The 24266-nt window shown below is 49.4% G+C and overlaps 1 protein-coding gene across 1 annotated transcript in view; it reads left to right on the plus strand.

The window, feature by feature from the left end:
* LOC140395604 (dynein axonemal heavy chain 17-like) overlaps positions 1 to 24266 on the plus strand; it is an 896966-nt gene that overhangs the window by 352346 nt on the left and 520354 nt on the right. The window contains exons 26-28 of the mRNA XM_072483576.1: positions 13731 to 13979; positions 15037 to 15159; positions 15913 to 16260. Coding sequence (XP_072339677.1) covers positions 13731 to 13979; positions 15037 to 15159; positions 15913 to 16260 — 720 coding nt within the window. The remainder of the gene's footprint in view (positions 1 to 13730; positions 13980 to 15036; positions 15160 to 15912; positions 16261 to 24266) is intronic.

Genomic DNA, 24266 nt, shown 5'->3' on the forward strand with positions numbered 1-24266 from the left:
GGCCTTACTTAAGTCCATGCAGACAACATCCATTGCCCTACCCTCTTCAATCACCTTCATCACTTCCTCGAAAAACTCGAACAAGTTAGTGAGACATGACCTCCCCTTTACAAAACCATGTTGCCTCTCACTAATATTTCCACTTATTTCTAGTGGGAGTAAATCTTGTCTCGAAGAATCCTCCCCAATAATTTTCCAACCACTGATGTAAGGCTCATGGCCTGAAATTACCTGGATTATCCTTGCTACCCTTCTTAAACAAAGGAACAACATTGGCTATTCTTCAATCCTCTGGGACCTCTCCTGTAGCCAGTGAGGATACAAAGCTTTCTCTCAAGGCCCCAGCAATTTCCTCCTTTGCCTCTCTAAGTATTCTGGGGTACATCCCATCAGGCCCTGGGGACTTGTCTAACTTAATGTTTTTCAAGACCTCCAATACCTCCTCTTTTTGATCTCAAAATGACCCAAACTATCGACACACCCTTCCCCAGACTCATCATCCACCAAGTCCTTCTCTTTGGTGAATATTGATGCAAAGTACTCATTTAATACCTCACCCATTTCCTCTGGCTCCACGCATAGATTCCCTCCCCAGTCCTTGAGTGTGCCAATCCTCTCCTTGACTACCCTCTGTGCGCTTTATATATGTATAAAAAGCCTTGGAATTTTCCTTAATCCTGACTTTTTGTGACTCCTTTTAGCCCTCCTGACTCCTTGCTTAAGTTTCTTTCTACTTTCCTTGTATTCCACACTTGCGTCGTGTGTTTCCAGCATCTTTGCCTTGACAAATGCTTCCTTTTTCATTTTGACCAAGCTCCCAATATCGCCTGTTATCCAAGGTTCACAAAATTTGCCATACTTATCCTTCATCCTTACAGGAACGTGCTGGTCCTGAATTCCTGTCAACACACTTGAAAGCCTCCCACATGCCAGATGTTGATTTGCCCTCAAACATCTGCCCCCAATCTACATTCTTCAGTTTCTGCCTTATAATTGTAATTAGCCTTCCCCCAATCTAGCACCTTCACCTGAGGACTACACTTATCTTCATTCATCAGCACCTTAAAGCTTACTAAGTTGTGATCATTGTTCCTGAACTGCTCCCATACTGAAACGTCAACCACCTGGCTGGGCTCATTCCCCAATACCAGGTCCAGTACGCCCCCTTCCCTAGTTGGACTATCTACATACTGTTTCAAGAAGCCCTCCAGGATGCTCCTTAAAAACTATGCTCCACCCCCCAGCACTAAGTGAGTCCCAGTCAATATAGGGGAATACAATCACCCACTACAACAACATCCCTGTTATTTGTACACCTTGCCAAAATCTGCCTACACATCTGCTCCTCTATCTCCTGTTGGGTAGCCTACAGTAAACCCCCAACATTGTGACTACACCCTTCCTATTCCTGAGCTCTACCCACATTGCCTCGCTGTAGGAGCCCTCCAAGGTGTCCTCCCACAGTATAGCTGTGACAGCCCCCTCTATCCCGCCTGAAACATCTGTATCCTGGAATGTTAAGCTGCCAATCCTGTCCTTCCCTTAACCAAGTCTCTGTAATGACACCAACATTATAGTTCCAAGCTCTAAGTTCATCTGCCTTACCTGTTACACTCTCGCATTGAAACAAATGCACTTCAGTCCACCAGACCCTCTTTGATCAGCAACCATACCCTGCCTGCCCTTCTCTCTAGTTCCTACTGGCCCTACTCTCTAGTTCCCCTTCAGTTAATTCACCTTTGCTTTGGTTTCCAACTCCCTGCCAAACTAGTTTAAATCCTCCCGTGTGACACTAGCAAACCTCCCAGCCACAATATTTATGCCCCTCCAGTTTAGATGCAACCCGTCCATCTTGTACACATCCCACCAGCCCCTGAAGAGATCCTAATAGACCAGATATCTGAAACCCTCCTCCTATACCAGCTGTTTAGCCATGTGTTGAGTTGTATTATCTTCCTATTTCTAGCCCCATTGGCACGTGGCACAGGGAGTAATCCTGAGATTACAACCCTAAAGGTCCTGCTTTTTAACTTGCTACCTAACTTCCTAAACTGCTACTGCAGGACCTCGTCACTCTTCCTACCTATGTCGTTAGTACCAATATGTACCACGACCTCTGGATGTTCACCCTTTCTGCCCGTTCAGACATCCTGAACCCTGGCCCCAGGGAGGCAACATACCATCCTGCAGTCTCTTTCACGTCTACAGAAATGAATATCTGTACCCCTAACTATAGAGTCCCTTATAACTATCTTTCATTATTCCTCCTCTCTTTATTTTCCCATACCTGATTTGTCATAAAATTCAATATTCTTATACTTTCTTGTTTCGACCGCACCTTTCATTAACAATTCTTCAATCTGATTAGTCAAAGCGATACACATTTCCTTTTGTTTGTTACACAGTTTTCAGATACTCAGGGTTTTTTTGCTCTCTAATTTACAGTAAATTCCAGTGTGAAACAGCAAAATTTGTAGTCAAGTGAAAGTGTAATGAAGGTTGGAGCCAATTTCTCACTGTCAAATGCAAAATCTAGCTCATTTTAAAGGACTCAATTCCTATTAAAGTAGCAATTAATTAACAAAATTCAGACAAAATTTCTTAAGGATTCAAATTTAAGATGGTATCAATGAGTGGATGCCCTTTATTTAGTGGAGATAGATTATAATTTCATTCAAAGAGCAAGAAAAACCACATAATACAATTCCTAGAAGATTTAAAACCCATGAGATTAGAAGGAGAGTTGCAGCTTGAATGCAAAATAAGCAAATGGGCTGAAAGAAAAAGTAGTAATGAACACTTGTTTTTTCAGACTGGAGGAAGGTGCAGTGTTCCATAAGACTACTTCTCTTTTTGATATATGTTACTCACCTTGACTGTAGAAATGGAATAATTTCAGTTTTTGCAGATTATACAATATTTGGAAATGTGGTACACATGGAGGAGTATAGTAAAAGGCTTCAGAAGAACATAGGCTGGTGAAAATGGCCGGGCACAGTTTAATGCAGAAAATTGACATTTTTGGTGGGACTTATTCCTGAGTTGAACAAGTTGGGCCTATACACATTGAAGTTAGAAGAATGAGAGGTGATCTTGTTGAAACAAATCCTAAGGGGGGGATATGGGAGAGACTAGAACCAGAAGACATAGTTTAAGATAAAGAAATTTACCGCTTAAGATGGAGATTAGAAGAATTTTTTCTTTAAAAGTGTCGTTAGTATGTGAAATCCACTTCACCATAAAAGTAGTGGACACTGGGTCATTGAATTTATTCAAGATAGAGTTAGACAGATCTTTGATAGACAAGTTTTTGGTAGACAAGGTAGTCAAGGGTTATGGGAAAGTGGAGTTGGCATTACAACCATATCAGCCATGATGTTATTGAATGGCAGAGCAGACTCGAAGAGCTGAATGACCTACTTCTGCTTTTAAGTTCTATGTTCCTACTAAGAGAGGAAATATGAGCTAGATGATACGAATCCAAAGGGTTTCCAAGAAAATGGCAGGCATTTGTACACACATCTTTGAAAGTGGAAGAACTTATTGAAAAGACTGTTAAATTTAAATATTTACAATTCCTGCTGTACTAACCCACGGTGACACCTTAATAGATCTCCCTGCGGGACCTGTGGAATATGTGCTCACCTGCTAGTGGGCGGATGCCTACACAGCTAATTGGGACCGGTCTGTTTGGTTGTCCAGGTTGGGACCTGTGAGCTGTAAGTCCTGTTGCAGCTGTTACTTTATGTTGGCTTATTAAATACAGTTTAATTTACCTTCCTGGGCCTGGTTTAGCACAGTGGGCTAAACAGCTGGCTTGTAATGCAGAACAAGGCCAGGAGCACGAGTTTAATTCCCCAACCGGCCTCCCCGAACAAGCGACAGAATGTGGCAACTAGGGGCTTTTCACAGTAACTTTATTGAAGCCTACTTGTGCCAATAAGCAATTATTATTATTATTATCCTGAACTTTTATTCTGGTGACGAGGAAAACAGCGGCTGTGATTCTTGGCGTCCTGAACGCACTGGAAAGCTCCAGCAGGGGAGTGAGGTCAGCGGGATTTTGAAAATGATGTTATTTGGAAGGCTAGAGGCCTTTGATGCAGGCACAGAAGTCTGGGCCCAGTAGACCGAGCGGATGCGGTATTTCTTCCAGGCAAATTGTATCGTTGGAGACAACCGACAAGGTAATACTCCTACTCGCCTGTGTGGCCCTGACATTCAGTATAATCAAGAGCCTCACATTTTCTTAAAATTTAGAGTACCCAATTCATTTTTACCAATTTTCTTTAGGGGCAATTTAGCATGGCCAATCCACCTACCCTGCACATCTTTGGGTTGTGAGGGCAAAACCCACGCAAACACGGGGAGAATGCACAAACTCCACACGGACAGTGACCTAGAGCCGGGATTGAACCTGGGATCTCCCGTAAGGCAGCAGTGCTAACCACTGCACCACTGTGCTGCCCATCAAGAGCCTCACATACCTGGTGCCTCAGACTCAAGGGGCGGGATTCTCCACTCCCGCGCCAAAGTGGCCGCGCCGTCATGAACGCCGTCGAGGTTCACGACGCGCCAAACGGCCCAGGTCCCGACTGATTCAGGCCCTGACAATGGGCCAGGATCGGGGCCGCGTCATCTACACGCGCCAGGCCCTGTCGCCCGCGTAAAAGCGGCGCCGCATAGATGACGCGGCAGGCGCCGCATAACGGGCGTCATCCGCGCATGCGCAGGTTGGCCGGCGCCAACCCGCGCATGCGTGGTTGCCGTCCTCTCTAAGTCCGCCCCGCAATAAGATGGGGGACGGATCTTGCGGGGCCGCGGAAGGAAGGAGGACCTCCTTCAGAGAGGACGGCCCGACGATCGGTGGGCACCGATCGCGGGCCACCCCACATCTGAGGTACCCCCTGGTGCAGGATCCCCCCTCGCAGGCCGCCCCCCCAGTGTTCACGCACCGCTCACGACTGCAGCGGCCAGGTGTGGACGGCGCCGGGGGGAACCCGCCCATTTGGCCTGGCCGCTCGGCCCATCCGGGCCTCAGAATAGCGGTGGGTGCCGGAGAATCGCCATTTTCGGTGTCTCCGGCGATTCTCCGGCCTGCAGCCCGCGAAACTCGACCGGGCCATTTCCGCCGCTTGGGGGAATCGCGGGAGGGCGTCGGACCGGCATCCCGTGGAACCTTTGGCGGCCCTGGCGATTCTCCCAACCGGCGTGGGAGTGGGGAATCGCGCCCAGGATCCTTTAACAAGCTTGTAGAACTTGTCGCAAATCATTAAAATCCCAAGCTGTCGGTAATAATGCAGAGGTACTGGTTTAATATGGCCTATATTCGGCACCCGGGGGTCATCTGGGCAACAGGAGGCCCCTTGGTGGTCACGGTAAGTACAGGATGGCTCCCTGGCCCTCCCCCTGGAATGTGGACAATTTGGCACTGCCTAGTTGGCACCTTGACACTGCCATCCTGGCAGCCCGATCTCGTGAGTTCAACTCCCCAGTTCTTTACAAAAATTCTAAGTTTGGGCTAAACTGGTGAGGAACTCCCCAGGGCATAAAAAAGTGACTAAGTGTCATTGAATAGCGGTGGGGAACTTGCCGGTAAAGCCGACGGGAAACCCCCTGAAAAACCTGCCACAAATTAACTTTAAGTTAATGGAACTAAAGAGTGACAAATCCCCAGGACGGTTTCCACCTGATGGTGTTAAAGGAAGTAGGGGATCACATTGCAGGTGCCCTAACTCTAATCTTCCAAAGTTCTCTAGATTCAGGAGTAGTCCCTCTGGATTGGCAAATTACACATGTCACTCCACTTTTTAAAATGGTGATCTGTGGTGGGGAAATTGCTGCAGTCTATAATCGGGGATAGGGTAACTGAACACCTTGAAAAATGTTGGTCAATCAGGAGAGCCAGCATGGATTCATGAAGGGAAGGCCATGCCTGACTAATCTTATTGAATTTTTTGAAGCGGAGACTCAGGTAGCAGACAGGGCAATGTCTGTGAATGTCATTTATATGGACATCCAGAAGGCATTTGGTAAAGTCTCACATAAGAGGCTGTTAACTAAGTGTTATAACCTGCCTACTTACCATTGGCTGGGGACTAATGACTATCCCACAATCCTGTGGGAGTATGAGCTTCCCCAATGAGGGGGGCGGAGAAACCACTAGTAAACTCCTAGTATAAATAAAGCTGGCCAGTTCAGGAACCAGCAGGAAGGAGTATGTAGCAAGGGAAGTTACTGCTACTGTTATGTATATGTTATAGTAAATAAATGTTATTACTTTGTATCCTTAAAACTCGTGCTGGATTCTTCGTGGCCCTTACAAAACTTGCGACGAAGGTTAAAGTGAATAGCTGTCTACACTGCTGAAGCCACCTCCCTGGATTTTTGTTGGATACAGGTTGGAAGTTGTTTTCTATTATACCATGTCTCTGTACGGACGTTTGGATGTTTTTGATGCTGCGCTGGAAAGCTGGAACCAGTACACACAACGGATGCGTTACTATTTCCGGGCAAAAAATATCACCGAAAACGAGCGCCAGGTGGTCATATTGCTCACCGCCTGCGGCCCGCATACGTTTGGGGTGATTAGGAGCCTTACGTACCCAGCTGCGCCGGACACCAAAACGTTTGATGAACTTGTGAATATAGTGGGGCAACATTTTAACCCAACCCCGTCCACGATAGTCCAGCGTTACCGGTTTAATACCGCTGAGAGGACCCCTGGAGAATCCCTTGCCGATTTTCTATCCAGGCTACGCAGGATTGTGGAATACTGTGACTATGGTGAGACCTTGTCAGAAATGTTACGCGACCGTTTGGTTTGCGGTATTAACAATGCGGCCACCCAGAGAAAGTTGTTAGCAGAGCCAACATTGACTTTTCAACAGGCCATTCAAATAGTCTTGTCCCGAGAGAGCGCAGAGCGAGGAGTACAGGAGCTACAGGGAATGGAAGTGCATGCCTTGGGGCGCAACCCCTTCCGTCCAAAAACGTCCCCCCACACTCCTGCGGTACCTTGGGCGAGGCAACGTCCGGACCGACGGCAGTGGCCGTCGGACATTCCTCCCCGAAGGGAGCCTTCTCCAGAGCCAATGGATGAGGAGCCATGTCCGTGTCAGACTTGTAGGCGCCGGCCCCGTCGCGGACAGCGGTCCTGGGAGCGCCAGAGGTGCCGTCGTTCCGACCGAAACTGGGACCAGCCCAGAGGCCGTACCTTCCATGTGGATGAACCTGCGGCGACTACTCTTGAGGACGTGGAGACGGAGGATGATTGCCTGCAGCTGCATTGTGTGGCAGCTCCCCGTGTGGCCCCCATTAAGGTGACAGTACGGGTCAATGGCCACCCGCTTGAGATGGAGTTGGATGCTGGTGCAGCGGTCTCCGTGATCGCCCAGAGGACATTCGACCGCATCAAGCAAGGTATACAGACCCTTACATTAACCGACTCACAGGCCAGGTTGGCCACCTACACGGGGGAACCACTGGACATTGCAGGAACTACAATGACCCCTGTTGTCTATGGACGCCAGGAGGGGCGTTTCCCACTTATCGTAGTGCGCGGCCATGGGCCCAGCCTGTTGGGTCGGGACTGGTTGCGCCATTTGCGGTTGCAATGGCAGCACATCCTCCAAACAGTTTCTGAAGGGTTGACTGAGGTGCTGGGACGATACCCAGATGTATTCCAGCCTGGTTTGGGGAAAATAAAAGGGGCCGTAGCCCGTATCCAAGTTGAACCAGGAGCCACGCCACGCTATTTCCGGGCGCGCCCAGTGCCTTACGCCTTGCTCGAGAAGGTAGAAGGGGAGCTCACTCATTTGGAGAGTTTGGGTATTATCAGGCCCGTCCGTTTTGCTGACTGGGCAGCACCAATTGTACCTGTAATGAAGGCAGATGCCACAGTTCGCTTGTGTGGCGACTATAAACTTACAGTGAATACGGTTTCCCGACTCGACCGATACCCAATGCCTCGCATAGAGGATCTCTACGCGAAACTTGCAGGTGGACTCTCGTTCACAAAATTAGATATGAGTCACGCCTACCTGCAGTTGGAGCTGGTCCCTGCCTCCCGACCATATGTAACGATTAATACACACCGGGGCCTGTATGAATATACACGGTTGCCCTTTGGAGTATCCTCTGCCTGCGCAATTTTTCAACGTGTTATGGAGGGCATTTTGAGAGGTGTACCACTTGTGGCTGTCTACCTAGACGATGTTTTGATTACAGGGACGTCGGAGCAGGAACATTTGGAAAATCTGGAGGCTGTCCTTCGACGCCTTTCGGAGGCTGGAGTCCGTTTACGTCGCACAAAGTGCGTATTTCAGGCAAAGGAAGTAGTCTACCTAGGTTATCGGGTGGACCGCGAAGGTCTGCACCCCGTCGCAGAGAAGGTGCATGCAATTCAACATGCCCCCGCCCCGACTGACACTTCGCATCTTTGTTCTTTTCTCGGTCTCGTAAACTATTACGGGAAGTTCCTCCCCAATCTGGCAACTATGCTGGCCCCTTTGCACCTTCTGCTAAAGAAAAATCACACCTGGGTTTGGGGTCAGCCGCAAGAAACCGCTTTCAGGCGGGTAAAGCAACAATTGTCATTGTCTGGGTTACTAACCCACTATGATCCTGGAAAGCCTTTGCTCGTCACATGTGATGCATCCCCGTATGGTATTGGGGCCGTCCTGTCCCACAACATGGAGAACGGGGCCGAACGACCGATAGCTTTCGCCTCCCGCACATTGACTGCAGCGGAGAAAAAGTACGCGCAGATCGAGAAGGAGGGCCTGGCAGTGGTTTTTGCGGTGAAACGCTTCCACCAGTACGTGTACGGCCGCCATTTCACTATCGTGACTGATCATAAGCCCCTGCTGGGACTTTTCAGAGAGGATAAGCCAATACCGCCCATTGCTTCTGCACGGATCCAGCGCTGGGCTTTGTTGCTTGCTGCATACGAGTATTTTCTGGAGTACAAATCAGGTACGCAGATAGCAAATGCCGACGCACTGAGCCGATTGCCTTTATCGACCGGCCCCCACGACCGGTGAGGTGGTTGCAACCCTAAATTTTATGGACACCTTGCCTGTCACCGCATCACAGATCCGTGAGTGGACCCAGACGGAGCCAGTCCTGTCAAAGGTTCGGCACATAGTCCTGTATGGTGGGCAGCATAGACAGCTCCCAGGCGAGTTGCGGGCATTTTCCTCCAAGCTGTCAGAATTCAGCGTGGAAGACGGCATCCTCTTGTGGGGGACGCGTGTGATTGTCCCGGAAAAAGGCCAGGAGCTGATACTATCAGACTTGCACAATGCGCATCCAGGAGTGACAAAAATGAAAATGTTGGCCCGGAGTTATGTCTGGTGGCCAGGCCTCGACACCGACATTGAGAAGGTGGCCCAAAACTGCTCCATTTGCCAGGAGCATCAGAAGCTTCCGCCGTCCGCGCCCCTACATCACTGGGAATGGCCAGGGCGGCCTTGGGCACGCTTGCATGCAGACTTCGCAGGCCCTTTTCAAGGATCCATGTTCCTTCTACTAATTGACGCCCAGTCCAAATGGCTAGAGGTGCATAAGATGCAGGGGACAACGTCCTGCGCAACAATTGAAAATATGCGTTTATCGTTTAGTACGCATGGCCTCCCCGAGGTGCTGGTCACGGATAACGGCATTCCATTCACGAGTGAGGAGTTTGCGAGGTTCACGAAGCTGAACGGCATCCACTATATCCGCACTGCCCCTTACCACCGGGCTTCAAATGGGTTGGCAGAGCGCGCAGTGCAGACATTCAAAAGAGGCCTAAATAAGCAGTCTTCCGGATCAATAGACACGAGACTGGCTCGCTTTTTGTTTACGTACAGGACCACCCCCCATGCAGTGACTGGGGTAGCTCCCGCAGAACTCCTAATGGGCCGGAGACTTCGCACCCGCCTTAGTATGGTTTTCCCGGACATTGGCGCAAAAGTACGCCACACACAAGAACGGCAGTGACAGGGATTTTCTCGGCTTCGGCAGTTTGCGCCCGGTGACCCAGTGTTCGTTCGGAATTTTGCTGGTGGTGCCCAATGGGTTCCTGGTGTAATCTTTCGCCAAATGGGCCCTATATCTTACCAAGTGCAAGCCCAGGGTCGTCTCCAGCGAAAACATGTGGACCACGTTCGGTCCAGAAGACCATCCCCTCAAAAGATTCCCCGCCCCCGGAGCTCATTTCAACAGCCCCAGAGACAAGGGAAGGTAGTCCTCACAATCTTCCACTGGTGCCTCACTCGAAGCCTGCGCAGGTCGTGATGGGACCGAATGGAGATAGAGACGCTGACATGACGGAGGCAGCAGACTCTGACTCCGAGATGGAGACACAGGATGCATCAGAGGGGGAATCCTCGGGTCCACGGGCCGTGGATGTACAACTGCGCCGTTCATCACGGAAGCGCCGGTCTCCGTCTCGTTACACGCCGCCTGATCCAGCGCCGCGTGCAAATGGTGTCCGGCCTGCGGCCAAACGAGTCCGACGCCCTCCTTCGCCAGGGTCTTCGGTGGATTCCTTGGACTTTGTGGGGGAGGGATGTTATAACCTGCCTACTTACCATTGGCTGGGGACTAATGACTATCCCACAATCCTGTGGGAGTATGAGATTCCCCAATGAGGGGGGCGGAGAAACCACTAGTAAACTCCTAGTATAAATAAAGCTGGCCAGTTCAGGAACCAGCAGAAAGGAGAAGGTAGCAAGGGAAGTTACTGCTACTGTTATGTATATATGTTATAGTAAATAAATGTTATTACTTTGTATCCTTAAAACTCGTGCTGGATTCTTCGTGGCCCTTACAAAACTAAGGTGGAAGCCCATGGCGTTGAGGGCAAATTATTGACATGATTAGGAAATTGTTTAAGTGGCAGGTAACAGAGAGTGAGGATAATGGGTAAGTCCTCTAATTCGCAGGAGGTGACCAGTGGTGTATCACAGGGATCTGTGTTCACACTATTCATTAATGACTTGAATGATGGTATAAAAAGCCTATTACCAAAAATTTGCGGATGATACAAAGTCAGGTGCCATTGTAGACGGCCTAGATGATAGCATAACATTGCAGGGAGATATTGACAGACTAGGTGAATGGGCAAAATTGGGGCAGATGGAATCCATTCTAAGCAAGTGTGAGGTTATCCATTTTTGACCAAAAAAGATAAAGCAGAGTACTTTCTAAATGAAAGTGCTTCGGCTCAGTGGACGTCCAAAGAAACTTGGGTTTTCGGGTGCATAGATGCTTAAAATGCCACACGAAAGTGCAGAAAATATTCATAATGGCTAATGAAATGCTAGCCTTTATATCTAGAGGAATGGAGTTTGAAGACACAGGGGTTATGCTGCAACTGTCCAAAACCCTGGTTAGACATAACTTGGAATACTTTGAGCAGTTCTGGGCATCATACCTTAGGAGTGCAAAGTAAGTTTACAAAAATGATACCTGGACTACAGGGGTTAAGTTACAAGAAGAAATTACTCAAATTATACCTGTTTTTGCTAGAATTTAGAAGGTTAGAGGGTAATCTGATTGAGTTATTCAAGATATTAACAGGGAAAGACAGGGGCTGGATTCTCCGTTTTTGGGACCATGTCACCACCCCGGCGTCAAAATGGTGGAGTTTTACTCCTGCAAATCGTGGATTAAAGGGACATGAATTAACAGCTCTTCATGGGGCTAGCAGGGACCCAGAGTAAATCTCGCAGCTTTTGCTGCTGATACGAGCCCATGCACCTCCGGGTCAGAGGCCGCGCATGCGCACGCCGGCAGCCTCCAGCGGCCGCTCCGTGCTCCATGGCGGACTCGGACCGAGGAGGTAGACCCATAAAGGAGACCCCGCGATCGGCCGTGCGCCCGCCTCTCAAACCCCGCACAATCATTCCTCAATATAAGGCCCCCCCTGGCCTCCGATCCTCCCGCCCCCGACCAGGTCGGCCGTGGACTGTGTCCGCAGCCGCCATGCGATTATCCCGACCAGCTGGACCAGGTTAGTTCTACGCCAACGGGTTTTCGGCCGGTCGGGGGAGGAGAATATTGGAGCGGGCCTCTGGCAATGGTCCCCGGCGGCGCGGCGTACTCCCCGGTGACGCCACTTTTCGTTGCCCAAAGAATTGGTGAATCGGCGCCGATCCCGATTTCTGCGTCAAACTGGATTCTCTGCTTGGCGCCGCCCGCGATTTTGCCTTTGGGTGCAGAGAACCCAGCCTAGGGTAGATAAAGATCAACAATTTCCACTGGTTGGAGATTCTAAGATATTAGGAAGCACTTCTTCACTCAAAGGGCGGAAGAGGTTTGGGACTCTCTCCCAAGTTGAAGGTAGAACAGTTGTTAATTTTAAATCTGAGATAGATAGATTTTTGTTGAGCAAAGATACTAAGGGATATGGACGAAAGACAGGTATATGGAGTTAGGTCACATTAAATGACGGGACAGGCTCGAGGGGCTGAAGTGATAACTCCTGTTCCTAGGTTCTCGGAATCACGTTTTAGAAAAGCTGTCTAGGTTTAGTAAAGGTTACAGAAGAGTTTTAGTAGAATTATACAAGACATGAGGAACTTCAGTTATGTGAAGAAACTACAGAAACAGGAGTGTTATCTGTAGTTTGGAAAGAGCTGATAAAGTTGCCGAATCTTGTTGAGGCACCAGGCTCATGTCTGAGATCCGTGAGATCTCTTTTAGGGAAGGCCTGCCAAACCAATCGGGCAGTGGCGGGGCTAATGGCAGGCCTTCTGCTGGAATTAAGACCCAGGGGTCAGAAGTCTTGTATACCAGCCAATCAGAGGCTGGCAGCTGTTGTGTTCAGCAGCGTCACTCGGGAGGCCGTGGTTCAGGCTGGAGCGACAGGCACCGGGCACCCAGGATTGCAGAGCGATCAGGGTCATTGGTAAGTAACATATTGGCGGTGTTCTCGGGATTGGGGACAGGGGAGAGGAGTGCAAGGGGATTGGCAGCAAGGGCAGTGGGGTGGCATGCAGTGGGCCCCCTTCCCGATCGATGTCCAGCGCTTAGTATGTGATCGATGGACCCAACTTCCCCCTCCTTCACCTGGGCGTCTCAAGATGGCTGCATATTTATCTGTAATGCATTCTGCATGGTGACATGCCCACCTGCAGTCGAGTTAAAACCACATTAATTTAATTAAGTGATCCTTTAGGGACCCCAATTGGGACAGGACAAGAACGTTGACTGGACCTTGCTGCCCAGAAATTAAAACCTGGCAGAGGTGGGCAGGTGGTGGACTTTTGGTACGCCTGTAGCCCACCTAAGTAAATGCCCTTTCCACCTCCAAGGTTGCCACCAATGAGAACACAAGATGATGAATGGTTTTGTTAGAGCAAAGTAGAACAGATTGACAGGAAGATTGGTTGCTGATAGTTACACGTTTAAGGTGATTAGCGAAAGGGCTAGACATTGAATTAAAAAACTATTTAGTGCGTTAATGTGATCTGGAATACGCCGCCTGAAAGGGTGATGGAAAAAGGAAAAGAGCAGGGGGTTATGATAATTGGTTAACTCTCCCTCTAAATTGGCACAAGCTTGATGGGCTGAATTGCCTGCTTCTGTGCTGCATGATTCTGTGACTCTATGGTCAGAAACCCACGTGGTGAGTAACCTACAAATTTTGATCCATTACTTTCAATTCAATGTTATATGCGGTGGTGCCAAAAAGAGCAGTAAATGTATTCCTATTTTCACAAATTATCTCCAATTTGCAGGTGAGCTTAACCATTGAAGATTGGAAGACCACTAAGTGGAAAAACATTAGTGTTGAGAATATGGATGCAGATTGTAAAAAATTTGTTAAAGACCTGAGAAGAATGGATAAGGAGATACGTGCATGGGATGCTTATTCTGGTTTAGACAACTTAATAAAGAACACAATGGCTTCACTGAAAGCTGTAAGTGAGCTGCAGAATCCAGCTATAAGGGAGCGTCACTGGCAACAACTCATGCAGGCAACGAAGGTATCAAACAACAAGGCATATTTTGCTAATTTAAATAGGAATACAACAACTATTATGGTGTACAATATTGTGACCCATCATTTCCAGTACACCCTGTCCCACTTGAGTTGATTTTGGTACTTGGACATGGAAAGCAGCTTGGGGATGCACTGTGATAATTTTGCACCCTGCTGCCCTTATTTTTCTGCTCTTCAGACTTGGTGGCAATATAATCTCACCTCATATAGGACAGTTGTTACGACCATTTGCTTGATTTGAATATTGAGCCAGCTAAATATAACTGTATAAAGTAATCATTCCCATTTGGGATTGATTACATTACTCTAGTAAATAGATGGGGGCCTTTAGAATACCTTAAATGCATTCCAGATTTCAATTGGCATCAAGTGAAGCCTTTATATCAATGGCATCAGGTGAGGAATTTCCTGTGGAAAGCAGCAAACATTTGACATCCTTCCATGATGAAGGTCGAATGAGAAGGAATCCCACCAACTCCAGCACCCAGTCTGTAATCCTGCCTACGTACTGCATATAAATTTGACTTATGCTTGTTGAGACTTGGGAATTTTGATGCCAGTTTGTAACAAACCATATAAGAAGGTCCCAAGTTCATTATGCAAGCAATGCTGTGCAATGATTTTAGCTGGCTAAGGAGAGGGAAAGTCCTACTAGGCTTCCATTCCTTTGATACATTCAGTGAGCCTGTTGAAATGCATATGGCATCTCTCATAAGTCAGTAGCTTGCTGATTGTTCACAATGTAATTTAAGTGAGCTAGAATAAGGAACCTGAAGCTGGAAAAGTATTTCAATGGGGTAAATTTTCCGGTCCCACCGCCGTGGGAATCATCAGGGGCAGGACGGAAAGTTTGGCAGACCATTTTAAAGGTCTGTTGACCTCAGGCAGGAATTTCCAGACTTGGGCGGGACCAGAAAATCCCACCCAATGATTTGAGGAATGGAGAGGAAATTGATCTTTAAAAGGGAGATAAATTTGCTTTTAGGAAGTGGAGAGAAACTAAGCACTGATGATTGACTTTCTTTCATTGTTTCTAACAGGTCAATTTTGTAATGTCAGATGAAACAACCCTTGCAGATTTATTGAGTCTACAATTGCATAACTTTGAAGATGAAGTACGCAATATTGTGGATAAATCTGTGAAAGAGTCTGGAATGGAGAAGGTATTGGATTCATTAGCTAGTTTGAAAAATAATGAAACAGATGTCTGTATACTTAGAACTTTCAATTTTCACTGGCATACTAGCAACAAAGGGTAGATTTTAGAAACTTGCACTCTTAAGAGACAGAAAATCCAACAGAATTTGCTCACCTCTGTCAGAATAGAAATGTTGTTTTGGGAACACAGAATTATGAGTTAAATATTGCTTAAGGGTAGCACTCCCTGAATTCTTTGACCTGAAGTGACTCATTTTCTGTGATCTAATGTTCAAAAACCAGCAGAAAAGAAGCAGTAAACAAAACTTAAATTGCCATTTTACTGACATTGGAAATCTCCATTATATTGTGGGCAGCCACTAAACCTGTTGCAACAAAGTTCTGCACTTATTTTGTAGCACTTTGTAGGAGAGGCTATTTTTTCTGCATTTGCATATTCCAGGGCTGCTATAAAATAATGTATATCTATCTTTGGAGTTATCCCAGGACGCCTTCTGGTCTGCAGAGAGTCTTGGTGCAAGACCACAATGGACACATATAGAAAATAAGAAGGGGACCAGGGCAGCTTCACCCACTTTATTACTGTAGTGATCTATTACTCCTAAGTAATATAACAATTACCATGCTACTACTTGGCCCGCTACAACTGAATTTATTATTTGTATACACTTGAAGCAAAGTTGAATATCAAAAATGTAAATAGAAATAATCTGTTGATTAAATTGTACAAAACAATTGTTTAATTCTGTATTTTACAGGTGTTGGGTCAGCTGGATAACATTTGGAGTACTATGGAATTTGAACATGAAATTCATAGTAGGACAGGAATTATGTTGCTGAAAGGAAGTGATGAACTAGTCGAGACTTTGGAGGACAATCAAGTTCAGTTGCAGAACCTGATAACTTCTAAATATATTGCATATTTCCTCAAAGAGGTCTCCAGCTGGCAGCAAAGGTTGTCCACTGCAGACTCTGTCATTTCCATCTGGTTTGAGGTACAGAGAACTTGGGTTCATCTTGAGAGCATTTTTATAGGTTCCGAAGACATTCGTACCCAGTTGCCTGAAGATTCCAAGCGTTTTGAGGCCATTGATATTGACTTTAAAGTATGTCGTTTTCATAGTTTAAATATAAAAATAGTCATTCTTTATTTAGAACAGGCAATATTCTAAACAGATAATATTGTAAAAACTTGCAATCACACAATTTTGTTTTTCAATTATATAAATTAATGTGGAAAATGCATGTCCATTTTGATTATCAAATGCCTTTTCTGGTTCTGACTGATTCATGTGGCTATTTTTAGGATCTCCTGCTGCTCCTATTCCTTTAGCCATACATCTTATAGACTGTGATTTATAGTTACAAAATTATTATGCAGCCCCCAGCGCAACTGCCATCTAACTATTAAAAACAGGTGGTTGGCAAAGGAAACGTGAGGGGGTGGGGTGGTGGGGAGGAGATGTGTAACCATCCCTTAGATGCACAAGCAAAGCTTGGTGTACTTTTTGACTGACCTATAAATGGACGCTTTGCATTTTGCTTGGTTTAGGCCAGAAGCTACTGAAATATGCAATTCAAGATTTTACAGCTATATGGCCCTGTTGCAATTTTGAAGTGCAAATAGGCAGACCATGAGCCATGCTACAAAGGGTGCACAACTGCTTTCTTATTTTTCTTCTGTTGTGATCCTTTCCATCGGGAATTCGCCCCGGTGGAGGCGGAAAATCGTGGAGGCCCGGAGAATACCTGGTAAGGCCAGCTAATGATATGCCAATGGCATTTATTGTACATGCGAAGTGGAATGCATTGACACATTGTCGAGGCACCGGAGAATTGTGATTTGGCATGAAACCGGCACCGCCACAATTTCGGCACCAAAGCTCCCAAAGGAGAATCCTGCCCAGTACTTCTCAGGTAAACTTTGGAAACTGTCACTAAGGAGCTCCTATCGGCAAATCAGGCAAATAATTTAACATACATACAATTTCATACATACAAAGGAACACCTCCCTGTTTGGATGGGGCTCATCAATTGCTCCAGCCGAAGCTAAAGGTAAATGATCCACCAAGAGCTGTGATAGTCACATCTATCATATGAAGGAGAAGGTCTTAAGATGGGCCAAGCAGAGTCGGGAGGTGTGGTGGGAAGGGAGTGGTATTCGAATATACCAGGACGTCACGGTGGAGTAGGCAAGAAGGGAGCGCTTTACAAGAGTGGCGTGCAATCCACCTGGCGAAGCTAAGGGTTACGTAACTCCATGGACCATTTCTTTGAAACGGCAGAGGAGGCGAAGGCGTTCATGAAGGCTGAAGGACTGGGACTGAACTGAGTTTGGAATTTCATTTCTCATGTTATGGTTCAGAGCGGATGCTTTGGGGACAGTGGGGTAATGTGTTGGGGGTTTTCCTCTCTGGTTTGTATTTAGCTTCTTTGGTTGTTTAGAAGTGTTGGGTGTGGGGGGCTTTTGTGTTAGGTATGTGGGGGGAAGGGACTCTTGGCAGGCGGGGGGCACTTCGCTAGCAAACTTAAGTTGGCTAGTGAACTGGAGTGAGGTTGGAGGAGGGCTGCGGCCGACCGAGCCTCTGTGGACAGGTTTCGACTGGCCTAGGAGGTGTCAATGGTGGAGGGATGAGGATCATACAGATTGGAGCGGGTTTGAGAGGAAGTGGTTGGGGGGGGGTGTTCTGGGATAGGGGGAGGAGGGCATGGTGGTTGATTGATGATGACTGCGGGCAAGGCTTGGTCCCATTTGTCCAGGCCTGGTCACGCATCAATTAATTTTAGATGGGGATTTAAACACCGTGTTGCATCTGAAAATGGATCGATCTAAGCCATGCTCGTTGACCTCTTTGGGGGGAGCGAAGGTGTTGGCAGCATTCATGAAGTTGCTGGGGGAGAAGATGATGCATTTCAGGGAGAACATGGAGTTCCAAAATACATGACCCTTTTCCATTCCTTTAAATAACTCTCTTTCTACACTAGATCTTGATGTTTCTTCAAAGCAGATAAGCTTAGAGCACACCTCACCCTCAATCTCACAGAGCCAAGAAATAGCATTACATGACCCTGAAAAGTATGTGAACCTGGTTCTTCTAAAAATACACTTCACATTAAGGCATACTGATATTGGAAATTATATGAGACTGGGCACACATTGTGGTGATATGGAAGCAGACTACATAGAATATTGGATTTGTTTATTGTCACGTGTACCGAGGTACAGTAAAAAGTATTTTTCAGCAAGCAGCTCAACAGATCATTAAGTACATGGGAAGAAAAGGGGATAAAAGAAAATACATAATAGGGCAACACAAGGTATACTATGTAACTACATAAGCACCGGCATCGGATGAAGCATATAGGGTGTAGTGTTAATGAGGGCAGTCCGTAAGAGGGTCATTTAGGAGTCTGGTAACAGCGGGGAAAAAGCTGTTTTTGAGTCTGTTGGTGCGTATTCTCAGACTTCTGTATCTCCTGCCCGATGGAAGAAGTTGGAAGAGTGAGTAAGACGGGTGAGAGGGGTTTTTGATTGATGCGACCATCAATTCACACGAGACGGAGAGTTGAAGTGAACAGTGGTTTTAATCAGCTAGAACTGTGCCTGCCTGCGACTGCTCTGCACTGAGAGCCGCCTGCAGGGCAGCAGATCTATATACCTCCCCCAAGGGGAGGCGGAGCCCACAAGGGCACCAACATGATACAGTGCGGTGTAATGTGATACAATGGTCCTTAGGTGGAGCCCACAAGAGCAACAACATAGTACAATGCAATACAGTGGTGAATGGTTGCCGTAATACATTCATCACATTCACCCCCTGTTAAAAAATTGAAGTCCAGCGGGGGTGAAGTGGCTCACACACTGAGTCTGTCCGGCGCCTTGATCGTGCGTTGCGATCGCCTGAGCTCTGGTTTTGCTGTGGGCACGGGTGTTAAACTCGTCGCTGCGGGCACGGGTGTTGAACTCATCGATGCGGGCACAGGTGTTGACTCCGGGAGCTTGTCTTCTGGTGCTTCATCCCTGTAGGTCGGCGATTGGGGGGAAGGGGTGTAGGAGGGGGGAGGTTTGGCAAAGCAGGGGCGGGGGCGCTTTTCGGTGTATGTTGGGGGGGGTCGATGATGGTTGTAGGGGATCCTGTGGGTGCCAGGTCCCGGAGGAGATCGTATCTTGTCGGCCGTTGGGGTGCGCCATGTAGGCATACTGGGGGTTGGCGTGAAGGAGCTGGACCCTCTCGACCAGGTGGGCGGACTTATGGCTCCTCACGTGTTTTCGGAGGACTACGGGCCCCGGTGTCGTTAGCCAGGCCGGAAATGAGACCCCGGAGGTGGATTTCCGAGGGAAAACAAATAGGCGGTCATGAGGGGTTTCGTTCGTGGTTGTGCAAAGGAGTGACCTAATGGAGTGGAGCGCGTCGGGGAGGACCTCCTGCCAGCGGGAAACTGGGCGACTCCTTGACCGTAGGGCCAGGAGGACGGCCTTCCATACCATCGCGTTCTCCCTCTCCACCTGTCCGTTTCCCTGGGGGTTGTAACTGGTAGTCCTGCTTGAGGCGATGCCCTTACCGAGCAGGTACTGACGCAGTTCATCGCTCATAAACGAGGAGCCCCGGTCACCATGTACGTAAGTGGGGAAACCGAATAGGGTGAAGATACTATGCAGGGCCTGAATGACAGTGGCTGCGGTCATGTCGGGGCAGGGGATTGCAAAGGGGATGCGGGAGTACTCGTCAATGACGTTGAGAAAATACGCGTTGCGGTTGGTAAAGGGGAGGGGCTCTTTGAAATCGATGCTGAGGCGCTCAAAGGGCCGGGATGCCTTTACCAGGTGGGCTTTGTCTGATAGAAGTGCGGCTTACACTCCGCGCAGATTTGGCAGTTCCTGGTCATGCCCTGACCTCCTCGGTGGAGTAGGGCAGGTTGCGGGCCTTGATGTAGTGGAGAAGCCGGGTGTCCCCCGGGTGGCAGAGGTCGTTGTGGATGACCCGGAGTCGGTCATCTTGCGTGCTGGCGCACGTGCCGTGGGACAGGCCACCTGGGGGCTCATTGAGCTTCCCAGGACGATACACGATATCGTAATTATAGGTGGAGAGTTTGATCCTCCACCTCAAGATTTTATCATTCTTGATCTTGCCCTGCTGTGTGTTGTCGAACATGAAGGCTACCGACCGTTGGTCGGTGATGAGGGTAAACCACCTACCAGCGAGGTAGTGCCTCCAATGCCATACACCTTCCACGATGGCTTGGACTTCTTTTTTGACTGAGGAGTGTCAAATCTCGGAGGCGTTGAGGGTACGGAAGAAAAAGGCTACGGGCCTGCCTGCCTGGTTAAGGGTAGCGGCGAGGGCGACCTCTGACACGTCGCTCTCCATCTGGAAGGGGGTAGACACGTCCACCACACGCATCGCGGCTTTGGCAATATCTGCCTTGATGCGGCTGAAGGCCTGGCGGGCCTCAGTCATCAGTGGGAAGATGGTGGCTTTGATCAGTGGGCGGGCTTTGTCCGCATAGTTTGGGACCCACTGGGCGTAATAGGAAAAGAACCCGAGGCATCTTTTCAGGGCCTTGGAGCAGTGGGGGAGGGGGAGTTGCAGGAGGGGGCACATGCGGTCGAGGTCGGGCCCTAGGACTCCGTTTTCCACGACATAGCCGAGGATGGCCAGTCGGGTTGTGCGGAAAATGCATTTCTCCTTGTTATAAATGAGGTTGCGGACTTGGGCGGTTTGGAGAAACTTCTGAAGCTTGGCGTCGTGATCCTGCTGGTCGTGGCCGCAGATGGTGACGTTGCCCAAGTACGGAAATGTGGCCCGCAGCCCGTACTGGTCCACCATTCGGTCCATCGTTCTTTGGAAGACCGAGACACCGTTGATGACGCCGAAGGGGACCCAGAGGAAGTGGAAGAGGTGGCCGTCTGCCTCAAAGGCCATGTAGTGGCGATCCTCCGGGCAGATTGGGAGCTGATGGTATGCGGACTTCAGATCTACCGTGGAGAACACCTGGTACTGTGCAATCTGATTAACCATGTCCGCTATCCGGGGAAGCGGGTACGCATCGAGATGCGTGTACTGGTTTATGGTTTCGCTGTAGTCTATAACCATCCGGTTCTTCTCCCCAGTCCTGACGACCACCACCTGGGCTCTCCAGGGGCTATTACTGGCCTCGATGATCCCCTCCCTCAAGAGCCGTTGGATCTCGAACTTGATAAAAGTCCTGTCCTGGATACTGCACCGCTTGCTCCTGGTGGCGACGGGTCTACAGTCGGCGGTGAGGTTCGCGAACAGCGGGGGAGGGTCGACCTTTAGGGTCGCGAGGCTACATATGGTGAGAGGGGGTAGGGGCCTGCTGAACTTCAGAGTCAGGCTCCTGAGGTTGCACTGGAAGTCCGGTCCCAACAGTAGAGGAGCGCAGAGATCGGGGAGAACATACAGTTTAAAATTGGCGTACTCGGCGCCCTTTATCGCGAGGCTCGCGACGCATTACGCCCAGATCTGCACTGAATGCGATCCGGAAGCGAGAGAGATTGTTTGGAATGCGGGGGAAATTCGGAGAGAACAGCGCCTCACCGTGTCTGGGTGTACGAAGCTCGACATGCTCCCGGAGTCAAACAGACAGGGCGTTTCATGCCCATTGACCCGGACGACCATCATCGAGTTCCGGAGGTGCTTGGGGCGTGACTTGTCGAGAATGACCATGCCGAGTTGCGGGCAGCCGGCGTGGTCGGAGGTGGTGGGGTGGTCCCAAGATGGCTGCCCCCGTCGGTCGCACATGTCGGGCAGCGATCAAGATGGCGACCAAGATGGCGGCCCCCGTCGATTGCACGTGTCAGGCGGCGATGAAGATGGCAGCCAAAATGGCGGCCCCCATGAGTGGCACATGGCGGGCCATATGGGAGACGGCGGCCAAGATGGCGGCCCCCGTGAGTCGCACGTGTTGGGTAGAGTCAAAGATGGCTGCCTCCACGGACAACACGAGGCAGATGACGTGTCCGGAGGGGGCGGAGCCGGCAGGCACGCAGCCACGCTGCAGGGTCTTCGGGCCTGTGAGTGAAGATCGGGCCTGTGATTTAGAGGTTTTGGATCTGGCCAGGCAAACTCTGGAAAAGTGTCCTTTCTTGCCGCAGTCGCTACAGGTCGCATTCCGAGCCGGGCAACGCTGCCTGGGGTGCTGGCCGCAGAAATAGCAGGGCAGCCTCCCGAGTTGGGCGGGCAGCCGCGCGGCACAGGCCTGGTGCACCCTCTGGTCGGGTGTCCAAGAGGGGGGTCGCGTGTTCGGAGGGGGAAGCGTTGAGGCTCTGGAACGCTACTTCTAGGGAGGTGGATAGTTTTATCGTCTCTGCTAGGTCGAGGGCGCCCTTCTCAAGCAGGCGCTGTCTGACGTAGATGGACCGGACTCCAGCCACATAGGTGTCCCGGATGGCGAGTTCCATGTGTTGTGAGGCCGTGACGGCCTTGTAGTTGCAGCTTCGCGCGAGTACTTTCAGGTCGCGTAGGTACTCCTCCAGCGATTCCCCGGGGCATTGGCGGCAAGTGGTGAGGCGATGCCGCCGAACACTTCATTCACCGGCCTCACGTATTGCCTTTTCAGGATCGCGACCGCATCTGCGTACGTGGTCGCTTCCTCGATCTGCGCGGAGATTCTGTGGCTCACCCGGACGTGGAATAGGCTCAGTTTCTGTTCCTCGGTGATGGAGGGCGAGGAGGAGGCAGCGAGGTAGGCCTCAAAACAGCGGAGCCAGTGCAAAAAAATCTCTTTGGCTTCAGCGGCCTGTGGGTCGAGTTCCAGTCGATCAGGTTTGAGGGCTGCTTCCATCGCGATGTTGTAGCTGATTAAATTGATGCGACCATCAATTCACACGAGACGGAGAGTTGAAGTGAACAGTGGTTTTAATCAGCTAGAACTGTGCCTGCCTGCGACTGCTCTGCACTGAGAGCCGCCTGCAGGGCCGCAGATCTAAATACTTCCCCCCAAGGGTGGCGGAGCCAGGGGCGGAGCCCACAAGGGCACCGACATGATACAGTGCGGTGTAATGTGATACAATGGTCCATAGGTGTGTGGTGTTGGATGCTCTGAGGTACAGACGAACCAACATGGTTGCGATTGGTACAACGCAGTTTTATTCCAACTAGTTATTTACACATCTGACTTGGTACTCAGCACGTGGTGACGGTGTGAGTGTCTTGTTAATGAGGTCCTGGCCTTGTCCCGTCTCCAGATGGACTGGCCAGCAGGTGTCGTGTTTCTTGTCTTATACTGTGTCTGCTCTTGTCTGTGATTGGCTGTCGTGTTATGTGTGCTAATTGGTCTGTTGGCCTGTCTATCATGATGTGTGTGTTTGAATATCATGACGTCCCCCCTTTTTTACAAGATTATGTGCCTACGTGGTTATAAATATAAATGTGTCCTGAGTGCAGCTAAAGGTGTGTGTGTTTGATATTTACAGCATGTACATGTGGCGTAACTATATACAAGGGGCGATGTCAGGTGTGACATGCTAACGAGGTTGTACCATAACAAAAGAAGAATGTTGAAATTTGGACCGATCAAACGAGGCCTGGAACGATAAAACAGTGACATGTTACAATACAGTAGTTGCTAAAATGTGACGTGTGAACAGTCTCATAAGTCCAGTCTAGTAGGTGGGCGACGAATTCGGGTTGACCGCCTCAAGGGTGGGTCGAGAACCACCAGCTGAGGTGCGAGCCTGGCCACGGACGGCGATAGAAGGGGCATGGTATATGGCAGCTCCACGAAGTCGCTATCAGGAACCAGTGGAGGACACGGCGTCTGTGTATGGCTCCGTTGCGAGCGTGGAAGTAGGCGAAGGGCTCGGCGATTGCGCCTACGCACTGATCCATCCGGCATGCGTATCAGGAACGAGCGGGGAGCCACGCGTCGAAGAACTTCGGCAGGTGCTGACCAGCCACCGTCTGGTAGGTGAATGCGGACGTTGTCTCCAGGGGCCAGGGAGGGAAGATCAGTTGCCCTTGTGTCGTACGATCGCGCTGCAGTTGCATCCTATGCAGTACCGGAGCATGATCTATTGTTGGTGCCAGGATGGAAGGCACAGTGGTTCTGAGAGCGCGACCCATCAGCAGCTGTGCTGGCCAGAGACCT

The sequence above is a fragment of the Scyliorhinus torazame genome, chromosome 18 (assembly GCF_047496885.1).
Source record: "Scyliorhinus torazame isolate Kashiwa2021f chromosome 18, sScyTor2.1, whole genome shotgun sequence".
NCBI classification, from domain to species: Eukaryota; Metazoa; Chordata; class Chondrichthyes; order Carcharhiniformes; family Scyliorhinidae; genus Scyliorhinus; species Scyliorhinus torazame.